The 11,654-nt window shown below is 40.0% G+C and overlaps 1 protein-coding gene and 1 long non-coding RNA gene across 2 annotated transcripts; both read right to left on the bottom strand.

Annotated features, from left to right (window-relative positions):
* Positions 1 to 1,975: 1,975 nt before the first annotated feature.
* On the bottom strand, positions 1,976 to 7,998 carry LOC144665596 (G protein-activated inward rectifier potassium channel 4-like). The gene is made up of 2 exons (XM_078526852.1): positions 7,438 to 7,998; positions 1,976 to 4,206 (listed from the first exon to the last, which is right to left on the bottom strand). Exons 1-2 carry the CDS (start codon positions 7,858 to 7,860, stop codon positions 3,442 to 3,444), a joined length of 1,188 nt encoding a protein of 395 aa, XP_078382978.1. The 5' UTR covers positions 7,861 to 7,998; the 3' UTR covers positions 1,976 to 3,441.
* Positions 7,999 to 10,463: 2,465 nt separating this feature from the next.
* Positions 10,464 to 11,446, bottom strand: LOC144666917 (uncharacterized). Its single transcript, XR_013573249.1, has 3 exons — positions 11,312 to 11,446; positions 10,813 to 10,872; positions 10,464 to 10,638 (listed from the first exon to the last, which is right to left on the bottom strand). It is a non-coding gene; the product is annotated as an uncharacterized LOC144666917 (long non-coding RNA).
* Between the last annotated feature and the right edge of the window lie 208 nt (positions 11,447 to 11,654).

Raw genomic sequence — 11,654 nt, 5'->3', positions numbered from 1 at the left:
CTTCAAATTGAAGGAAGGAAGGTTTAGGAAGCTTCACAATTCTAGTTTACTATGGTTACAAAAACAAAAAAACGTAATATAAACCAGAAGGGAAGAATAGTTAAGACTGTGGAAAACTGACACGGATAAGAACAACCTTCATAATATATGAAGGCCAATATATATTTTCAATGGCCATAAATTCCAATATCAAAAATAACTGAAAAAAAAAACTATTATTGTCGTGTAATGGCGATTTTATAAAAAATCAAAAAAGCTGAAATGTGTTACTCAAATGTACGGAACAGCATGGTCATCCCCCTTTTTTCTCCGTTAACCGTCGAACGCGTTTCCTAATTTTGGGTCGGTCGGTCACATTTTAAAAAAATCCTGAAAAATATGTCAAAAATAAGGGGCATTTTATTGGAATAGGAGGCCCGGTTCGCAAGCATCATCACAATGGAGGCTGGAAATTACGAAACATGGTTACAAAATCAGCAATGGAGGAGGAAAAAATCGATGTTTATCAACTGAGAAAAGCAAAAAAGAGATGAACCACCAACGCTTTTTTGCGATCTGCCAGCATCCATGAGGCTTTTATTTATTGGAAAACGCCAAAATATGGGTCATTTGGACGACGGTAAACGGAGAAAAAAGCGGACGGCCCATGGTATAAAAGGGAAGGAGCGTTTGCTACATTTTGCCCTCCTGCTTTTGACCTTTTTGCAGACCACGCATAAATCTTCGCTGTTCTGTGAATCTGGCACTTTTCGTAAACCTTTGAACGACCACTGAATGAAGACAAGAAATGAAATGTTCTTAGTGAATAGCTTAGCTAACGCGATGTAACTCTGGTCTTTGCCATTTTAAAACAAAACACATTCACTGTACGGAACGATAAGCGTCGTTAAACTAATACAAATGTGCATACCACAGTGACAAATTTAAAATAAAGTAGCTTACACTCAAATCTTTGCTCATTATTTTGCAGAGCAAGTGCCTTTGTCGGGAAATTGCGGAGAATCTTTCAGATCTTTCGAAGACATCCAAACAAAACATAGCGAGACCAATCGGAAAGTCATGACGTCATGTAAGTTCTTCACGTTGCCTAGCAACTGTATGAGATTCACGATGACCGCGGGCTCATAACGATTTTGACAGACTGAAAGGAACCTAGTTCTCTCTCAAGGTTTAGCTTACTACGACGACAAAAAGAAAATCAAAAAGTCTTTAAATTTCTAGGTTTGTGCTTGCTGTTGTCGTGTGTAATACTCTCTTGGTGAACACCTTGGCGTATCCACAACATGCAAGTCATTAAACCTGGAGAAATCAGCATTGAAGAAACCATTTTCACTGAACTGAGATTTCTCCAGAGTGTTACAGAAATCATAACCCCACAAAATTTCACTATTTAAGTAGGAAGATCTGGGTTGTGTGTTTAAACCTGTCGCTTCCACCACGCCATCAAGCACCACCACAATTTCAAATTCTGACTCTTGCAGTGTCTGCGGTGTGACGTCATAAAAGGGGCTATTCTCGTCGATCACGTGAATTATCACCATGGGCAACAGCAAGAAGAGTTGGTTCCTGAAGTCGTTGTCAGGGTAACGCCAGTCGTAACTTTTTAACTTAAAAACGTATTGTCATCAACACTCCCGTGGCTCGTTTTGAAACGTTTTTTTTTTCCTTCCGCTTATAAGCCCTCCCGGATATAAGCCCCTCCGTTTATAAGCCCACCGAAAACCCCTTACGAAGTTGTATAAGCCCAGGGCTTATAACCGGAATTCTACGGTAATCATTTGCATTTTATTTTTAGACCTCGCGCGCTTCGCTATTGAAACTGTCACTGAGCCACCGCTATAAATGTTATAAGTCATCTTGACAACATCACCGGGAAGAGGAGTGGGGAGGGAGGGGGTATTGAATTTCTAACTTCTTTCAAGACACAGACATGCGAGTCTCTCCTGCCTTGTGTTGAATAGATCTAACAACACTGAAGTCAAAACAGAAGATATTTTAATTCAACTTTTCATTTTCTCATTCTCATTTCACAATCTTAGCTTTAAGTTCGATTATTTTTCCTCTGCAGTTGTTTCATATTTGTTTTAATAAATAAAGTATTATAACTATCTATTTCCAACATTTCCAAAATGAGTCTGGTTCACAATGTATTTACAAATGCCTACTAGTTTAAAGAGGCTACTGTATGACAAGTATTAGTAATTTTTCGCGGCTTACCAGATACCTTCAAATTGAAGGAAGGAAGGTTTAGGAAGCTTCACAATTCTAGTTTACTATGGTTACAAAAACAAAAAAACGTAATATAAACCAGAAGGGAAGAATAGTTAAGACTGTGGAAAACTGACACGGATAAGAACAACCTTCATAATATATGAAGGCCAATATATATTTTCAATGGCCATAAATTCCAATATCAAAAATAACTGAAAAAAAAAACTATTATTGTCGTGTAATGGCGATTTTATAAAAAATCAAAAAAGCTGAAATGTGTTACTCAAATGTACGGAACAGCATGGTCATCCCCCTTTTTTCTCCGTTAACCGTCGAACGCGTTTCCTAATTTTGGGTCGGTCGGTCACATTTTAAAAAAATCCTGAAAAATATGTCAAAAATAAGGGGCATTTTATTGGAATAGGAGGCCCGGTTCGCAAGCATCATCACAATGGAGGCTGGAAATTACGAAACATGGTTACAAAATCAGCAATGGAGGAGGAAAAAATCGATGTTTATCAACTGAGAAAAGCAAAAAAGAGATGAACCACCAACGCTTTTTTGCGATCTGCCAGCATCCATGAGGCTTTTATTTATTGGAAAACGCCAAAATATGGGTCATTTGGACGACGGTAAACGGAGAAAAAAGCGGACGGCCCATGGTATAAAAGGGAAGGAGCGTTTGCTACATTTTGCCCTCCTGCTTTTGACCTTTTTGCAGACCACGCATAAATCTTCGCTGTTCTGTGAATCTGGCACTTTTCGTAAACCTTTGAACGACCACTGAATGAAGACAAGAAATGAAATGTTCTTAGTGAATAGCTTAGCTAACGCGATGTAACTCTGGTCTTTGCCATTTTAAAACAAAACACATTCACTGTACGGAACGATAAGCGTCGTTAAACTAATACAAATGTGCATACCACAGTGACAAATTTAAAATAAAGTAGCTTACACTCAAATCTTTGCTCATTATTTTGCAGAGCAAGTGCCTTTGTCGGGAAATTGCGGAGAATCTTTCAGATCTTTCGAAGACATCCAATCAAAACATAGCGAGACCAATCGGAAAGTCATGACGTCATGTAAGTTCTTCACGTTGCCTAGCAACTGTATGAGATTCACGATGACCGCGGGCTCATAACGATTTTGACAGACTGAAAGGAACCTAGTTCTCTCTCAAGGTTTAGCTTACTACGACGACAAAAAGAAAATCAAAAAGTCTTTAAATTTCTAGGTTTGTGCTTGCTGTTGTCGTGTGTAATACTCTCTTGGTGAACACCTTGGCGTATCCACAACATGCAAGTCATTAAACCTGGAGAAATCAGCATTGAAGAAACCATTTTCACTGAACTGAGATTTCTCCAGAGTGTTACAGAAATCATAACCCCACAAAATTTCGCTATTTAAGTAGGAAGATCTGGGTTGTGTGTTTAAACCTGTCGCTTCCACCACGCCATCAAGCACCACCACAATTTCAAATTCTGACTCTTGCAGTGTCTGCGGTGTGACGTCATAAAAGGGGCTATTCTCGTCGATCACGTGAATTATCACCATGGGCAACAGCAAGAAGAGTTGGTTCCTGAAGTCGTTGTCAGGGTAACGCCAGTCGTAACACACCTTAAGGTCTTCTTGGTAAAAGGGGATTTCTTTACCTTCTTTAGTAGTCCACGTTCTAAAGAGTTGAATGCGCACAGATGCGTCGACTATTTGGCTCTTTCTCACGTCTCCTACTCTAAACATCAGGCACATTTTCCCATCTCTTGGCGCTATAACCGCGTAATCTGAGAACATCACCGTCCTCATGCGCTCTCGAGGTCTTGATAGTTTGGCAAATGTTAGACCCAGCATGAAGGCATCGATAAGTAACCCCACGAGCGACTGAAGCTGCAGGGCTATGACGGCCTCAGGGCATTTAGTCGTTATTGCTTTCTGGCCATAGCCAATGGTTTCCTGAGTTTCCACAGAAAAAAGGAATGCAGATGTCCAGTTGTTAACCTGTAAGACGAATAAAAGGCAAAGTCTTTTTCAATGTAAGGAATACTAGATTATTATCTGTTCCTTTCTCTCTCAAAAAGTAAATTCGTATAGGAGAGGCCGTTTCGCTTATACCGCTAGTCTAAGAAAGCAGGCTGTCTCTTCACGCGCTACACACGCGCTACACGCGCGCTACACGCGAGAACCGTGTAGTGTCACTGATTGGCTTTTGCTTGTTTATGGGTTTTTCGCGCGCAACTGATAAGGAACTCTGTGGAGCTAGGTCATCTGTATGTCACTTGGTGAGAATAGTCTCTCATAGCTGCTACTTGGGTAGTCACGCCAATCGCGCGATTTGAGTCACGCAACATGAGTCGCGCGCGATGAGTCATGCGCGACTAGAGTCACGAAACTTTCGCGCCGTGGTGAGATGCGTTGCGCTACACAACTTGACACAATCGCTTCTTTCGAAGAAGCATCGCGTGACGACCTACATAATGGCTACAATTCGCAAGGGAAGCTTGATGTAACAACAGCTCAAATAAAAAATCTCCTCTGAATTAACCACATAACAACCAGCCAGTGGAGAGAAAAAGAGCCTGCAAGCACACAAACCCTACAGAATATCAATGCGATTACCAGGATATAACTTAGTGAACTTGTTAACCCATGCGAACATGAAACAAGTACTGAGTCTGTACATGAATCTGGTTGTGTTGTAGGAAAAACTGCATAAGCTAAATGACTGGTCACTCTGAAATAGAGATACTGTAAAATGCTGGTTATTAAAATAATGCTGGGCTTATACATTCCAGGAGGGCATCAAAATTTGGCACCCAGGCATATGGATGCATATATTCTTTATGATTAAAATTGTGTTGAAAGCCCAGGGTTGAAAACCACCAGGCAACGTCATGCTAAAAGCCGGTCAATTTGCCCGGTGTCTGGCACTTAATGAAACCACTGACATTCATAAGAGGTTTTTAACAAAATTATAATTGGGGTAGTTTAATTTCTGGGGGGAGGGAGGGGGAAGGGCTTTTAAGCAGCATAAAAATGTGTTGACAAGAAATGAATTCAAAGCTCTGATGAGATAAACGTTTTGATCTGCACTCTACTAGCAAACTTGAAGTATGCATGGAGGAGGGCTTATGTCAGGGAGGTTAAAGCCAGAATATTTTTAATATAGCAATAATGGGCTTATTATCAGGAGGCTTATAACTGGTATTTTATGGCATTGTTTTTGGCTTGGAATGGGTTGTACAGGTTTTGTCCTTATGCCATAAAGAATCCAGTGGAATCAAGTTGACTCAAACCCCCGAAAGCCTAAGCCTTCCACTAACTCAAACCTTCTTAAATTCCCTTTCAGGTTATTTTTTTACTTTACCCTCGATATTTCAAACTAACAAACTTAAAACTTTTTTGATTTGGTTATCCCTTAAAGGTTTGAGTTATCAAGATTCAACTGTACTGTCAATCAGAAGGCTAGAAAGCTGTTGCACACTTGGCTGTAGAACATGCATACATGTTGTATTCATTTGTAGGAAAAAATCTGTATTCAAGCCTAGTGGCCCACTAGGCCAGACCTTATCCTGGTTTCAGTAGCTTGAACGACTAGGAATATTTCTACTCCCCCCTGAATGGGCTGCTAGTCAATCGCAGGGTACCCTCCCAGCATTTTATTGCCGGTACCCATTTATACACTTGGGTGGAGAGAGGCACTGCGCACAGGGCTGCAAATAACAGTCGGTCATCGGACATTGGCCGACCAAAGTTTTCTCATGTCTGACAAAATCCCAAGTGTGGTTGGACATGAAGTCCGGACAATTTTTCGATCATAACGAGTCTCACGTAGCTCAGTTGGTTAGAGCGCCCAACCGGTATCTGGGAGGCCATGGGTTCGATTCCCGTCGGGGACTCAGAATTTTTCTTTGTCCCATGCTCGTGTCATGTAGAACATCTTATCTTTATTATAAATCATTTTATGGCAACAATGAATAAAATTCAACCTTTTGTTTTTGTTAATAACCCAGTGACCCTTCCTAATTAGAAAAAAATTTCAAGCTCTTCAAACACGAGTTGAAACTATGACCTTCTGCACACTGGTCTGGCAAAATTATCAAACAACTTTCAGACAAATTTGTAAATTATAATAACCTTAAGAAAGTAGTTGTAACGGTTATTAGAAAGTATTTTGAAGGTGCGGTGACCTAATGGTTAGTACGCCAGGCTCCAGATTGAGCAATCTGGGTTCGAGACCTGGCCGGTGCACTGCGTTGTGTTCTTAGGCAAGACACTTTAGTCTCATAGTGCCTCTCTCCATCCAGGCGTATAAATGGGTACTGGCGAATTTACTGCTGGAGGGTAACCCTGCGATGGACTAGCATCCCAACCAGTGGGGAGTAGAAATACTCCTAGCCACCTAATGCTACAGAAACTGGGATAAGCTCTGGCCTGATGAGCCACCTGGCTCAATAGCAGGCTTAACCTTTACCTTAGAAAGGAGTGGAGTGTTTTTAGCAGTCTTCAGAAAAATTATGCAGATACATTATGGTGCTCCAAACATCTTCAGAAATTTCAGAAATTAGTGACAAATCTTTACCAATCTTTCACATAGTGTTCCAAGTCACCTCTGCAAGTTATTAACAGGTGCCCCCATGCTTTCTTGAGGCCTTTTTTATTTCCTTTGTAAACACACAACCCTTTTGTTTGTGTGTATGTAATAATAATAATGGTAATTTACAGTGGCATCTTCCACATAGTGGCTTTTCCAATCCCACTGATTTCAGATCGAAACGGAATTTAGCAGTGTTAGTTTTTGTGGAAGGAGAAAAACCCTCGGAGCAATTAAGGAAGAGAACCAACAACAAACTCAACCCACATATGATGCTGGGTCTGGAATTAAACCCGGGCCACACTGGTGAGAGGCAAGCGCTCTCACCACAGCACCATCCTTGCTCCCTCTTCCACAAAAGGGTAATATGGGAGGGCATGGGAAAGGGGGAGGGAGGGTGCAGCCAAGTGCTCTTATCTTAGTCTAGAGGAGAGTAAGGAAAACATTTTCAGTGCAAGGTATACAGGCATGAAAAAGGGATTATATAAAACAGTTCTGCAATGCTTTCTTGGGGTAGTGAGTTTCCTTGGATGAAAACAAGCCCTGTATGTGTATGTGGGGGGAGGGGGGGGGGGGAGGCTGGTGGTGGAGGGATTGGGGTAGCCAAGGCCTTTTCTCAGTAATGATAATAACCATACCTTCCAAACGCAAACTGTTGAGCCCCTCAGATAAGCTATAAGCCACCAAATAAAACCAAACAGCGTCCATGCCATAATGTAGGAGGCGCAAAATATGAGTATAACCCATTTCCAGCGTAGATCTATCATGGTCGTGAATATATCCGCAAGGTACAGTCTAGTCTTGCGAGGAACATTCTTGGCTAGAACTTTGAGCTCGCCAGACTTTTTAATCAAACGACGTCGTTTCTTGAAACCTTCCGGAATTTCGCTTTTGGTTTCAGCACGAAGAGTTGCCGAGTCCACCAGCCAAGACCCGGCAGTTTCCTCAGAAACCACACGAGTTCCGACATTGACTGCTGTCGAAGACTCTGCTTCCTCGTCTGAATGGTAACTTGCGAACTTGGAATTCACAAGGCGCTCGCTTGAAGTTGCAGAATTCATGTCTTTAATACTCAAGACTGCATCCTTTTACCATTGTTGCTGCCAAGAAGAGCCAAATGTTCGAGCCAAATAGCAATTTACTGCGAAGGCCTGGAACAAGTTTTATTTGCGACGGCATGGGTCGAGTGTCATCCTGAAATCGAGGCATTCTCCTCCCCAGAGCCAACCTCGTCCCCAGGGCCTTCTCGGCGACGAGTTTTCAAAATGGCGGCTCGTCGAGAGAAGACCCTGGCAAAGGCTGGGTCACGTGGTACAAAATCTCCAAAAATCTTGGAGATTTTTGTCACGTGACTTTTCAGAGAAGCCAAAACAAAATGGCGGTCCAGTTTGAATTCGAATTGACTCTTCGACGGCGTTTGAGGGCGTAAACTTCATGCAGGAGGCAGTGATTACTTCGTAAAGCATAGATATTATTTCAGGGATTTCAAAATGTGCTTTATAATTCATTCTAACTTATTACAGTGATACACATAACCTTGACCCTAAAAGCTTTAACTAAACTCATACATTTTCGCTTTTATATGACCAAGTTCACTCTGTTCTACAAACTTTTACATAAGGTGAAGTTGTAACTGAAATTATGAAATATCCATATCCATATTATGGCCATATACCCGGCCACTCTTTTGCATCTCATTGAATAACAAAGTGCCTGTTGTGTTATGCCTCATTCTTTAAAGCATTCGGACACATGTAAATGAAGTGACCGGGTATTCTGCAATCGCTCCCCCTGAAAGCTTAAACTCAAATTTATACATGTTTGAAGCTTACCTTAGTTGAGGCCAATTTCACTTTGTTTTACAAACTTTTACATGAGGTGAAGTTCTAACTGAAATTTTGAGATATTTACATCCACTTGAGTGGCTATTTTGTACATCAAAACAGGTGAACCCACATAACTGTAATCTTCTGGAATTAGTTTTAACTTTTTTACCACAGCAGTTTAAAATATTGACACTTTCGTTTCAAAGATGTTATGCACATAGTTATGCACATAATAGACTTAAACAGGGTGTAGAACTTGGGATTACACCTGTGACCACATATGGCAGGCTAGTTAGTGTTCAGTGTGTTGCTTGAAATGATGTCTAAATCACAAATTTTACAGGAGAAGGATGATTTAACATTTTATCAGAATACAAAATGCTAAAAGATGATCACTTTTACATTTCCCACATGTTGCCATTTTGGACTTTTTGACATCAGTGTGTTTCCACTGTATTGTTAGGAAGCATGCATTCTTTGCGTGAAACAAATGGGCAATACATTGATGTCATAAATTCCAAAATGGCATTGTGTAGAAAATTCCTGTTTTAAAATACCTAAAAACAATTTACGCTCGCTTCTTAAATTGTCTCACAGAGGGATGTCAAGGGCGCCCCATGCCTCAACCCCCAGCTACACTCTTTAAACAGGAGCAAAAAAATTGTTTTGACTCAAAACAGTCATCTTTAAAATTTGTGAGACTGTCCACACAGACACTGTTTATCCCCATGAAAAGAGCTCTAAAACATAAGAATAGACTTGTTAGTTCTGAATGCCATTGTTGGATCATTTGGCCTCCAGTGATCCCATACTTGTAAAAAGATTGTGCTGTGCAAATAATTAATCACTCAAGAGAGTGAAATGGATTTTTGCGTAGATGGCATCTGTGGACTTTAATCACCTTTCAGCCTTGTAAATATTAATTTTATGATGATCATGTTCTGTTAGTTTCAAAAAAATGCTGCCTGTTTTATCACAAGAGAGTGAAGGTGGTACATAATATCTAATTTGAAGCTCTACATAGGCGCCTATTGCTGTATGTGGAGGAGGGGTTTTAACCAATTTTGTCTGGGATAGGGTAAAGAAATCAGAGCCATTTTGGCCTTAAGTAGCTATTGCTGGCATGAAAAAGATTAGAAAATAATACTTGAAATTAAAAAAAGCATGAACTGTTAAAGCAATGCACTGCCACAGCAAAGTTTTTGGAAAATAGCAAATCTTGTGAAAGGAAGAAATGTTTTGCATCTTATCTAGCATAGGCTTTAAAGGCTGCAAACAGCCCAGGGGGTACTCAGGATTTCAAGTGACGGGGATGATCGAATGAGGGCAAAAATCAAGACCCAAAAAAATCCCTAGGGCTTCCCACAGAAGCCCAAAAAAATCCCTGGACCAAAAATTAACCCCCAAAAATCAACAGAAAAGTACTTTAGTTTGTACTTTATTTGCAGAACTATGCAGCCAAAGCACTACCACACATCTTTAGTTTGTATTTAATACCCAAAAATTCCCTTATTTTTATTAAAAAAAAATACTTACAAATTTTCCTACCCAAAAAAATCCCGGAACCGAAACTGTCAAACCCAAAAAAATCCTTCTATCATCCCCGTCACTTGAAACCCTAAGTACCCCTGCTGGGGCAAACAGGGCTGGGCTTCATCATCCAAGTGACACATGACTTCCCAAACATTTCCACAGTACAATGCTTTCAGGTTTTGATGTGCAATGAGCCACGTTAAAACAGTACACTGATAAGGTTTTCCTTATAAAATATCCATTTAGAGAACCTTAAGACAAATCAAAACTATGACAGTGAGATAGGTAAATGACCTCACAAAGAACATATTTTGTAGTTTTATTTTCCTGATTGTTCTCTTTTTTAGTCTCATTTAAGTGTTTGATCACATTTTCAAATACCTCAAGTTTCATCAGAAATATTTTGTTACAAATTGTTTTTAAATTTCAATATACTCTGTCTGTCATGTTTGCAATCAGCCTTTACTGATCATGAGGTAACTGTAAAAGGGAAAGCAAGGAAGTCTGAGACAACATATTGTGAGAACAGTACACGATACAACTTTAATTTTTTAAAGAAATTAAATTGACCAAAGTTTTTTTATCCTTCACATTAATTAATTAATATTTTAATAGATCTCTTATTAACACGCTTAATTTATCTCCTTTGGTCACCTATTTTCTCCAGCACTACTTGAGCATGATTTAAAACACGTCCACCACTTGTATAAGGACCTACAAAAAAGGAGTGGTATAAATAAATTCATAATGAAAACAGACCCTTAGAAAGCACCAATATCATATTCGGAAGAATGCAGACAGTGAATGGGTGATGATATGTGTTCGAACGCGACAAATTGAAATCGAATTTCCTCCGAAAAAGAACACGAGCACTTTAGGGTCCAACTATGTCTACGACGGGCAGAAATTCCTTTACGTTTTAGATTTGCATCTCGTACATAGGTCTACATAGCTGCAGCCCGGTGTCGAAATGACTCTTTCATCTTGAATGTTACTTTCCGACAGTACTAGGTTCTACTTTCGGCAGGAATATTAAGTTATAAAACAGTCAAAACAGCAAAGCGAAAAGTTCGCAATGAAGTGAATTTAACGCTTCTACTTCTACCGAATTATTTGAATCTTGAGAATTATAAATATATTGGAAAAGACTTACCTTTCCAGCTGTAAATGGCTTAAATTCCAAGAAAAATCGACCCCTCCGCCATATTTGTTTTGGATTACATGAACCAATCAGGATTGAGGTTAGAATAGACCACTCTGCGATGCCGTCATATCAGCCTTGGCCAGGGTCATCTCGTAACGACTGCCATTTACCGAGAAGGCCCTGGGGACGAGGTTGCCCCAGAGCCGCTACAGATTTGATTGGCCAGATATCTAACCAATCATATCAGCCGTTTTAAAATCTCCTACAACAAAGGGATTTTAAAGCGGTTGATTTGATTGGTTATATTTAAAATCTCTGTTAAAAATCTGGCCAATTTAATCATGTGTCTCCA

This window comes from Oculina patagonica, chromosome 9, assembly GCF_052425735.1.
Source record: "Oculina patagonica isolate OP01 chromosome 9, crgOcupat, whole genome shotgun sequence".
Taxonomy (NCBI): Eukaryota; Metazoa; Cnidaria; class Anthozoa; order Scleractinia; family Oculinidae; genus Oculina; species Oculina patagonica.
The sequence above is the reverse complement of the archived record's forward strand: the minus strand, read 5'-3'. Positions and strand labels throughout refer to the sequence as shown.

What these genes read in the sequence shown, in the direction of transcription:
- LOC144665596 (XM_078526852.1), bottom strand. Translation starts at nt 7,860, where the DNA reads ATGAATTCTGCAACTTCAAGCGAGCGCCTTGTGAATTCCAAGTTCGCA. An exon ending in CAACAGTTTGCGTTTGGAAG is followed by an intron (nt 4,207 to 7,437) that starts GTATGGTTATTA and finishes TTCGTCTTACAG; the next exon opens with GTTAACAACTGGACATCTGC.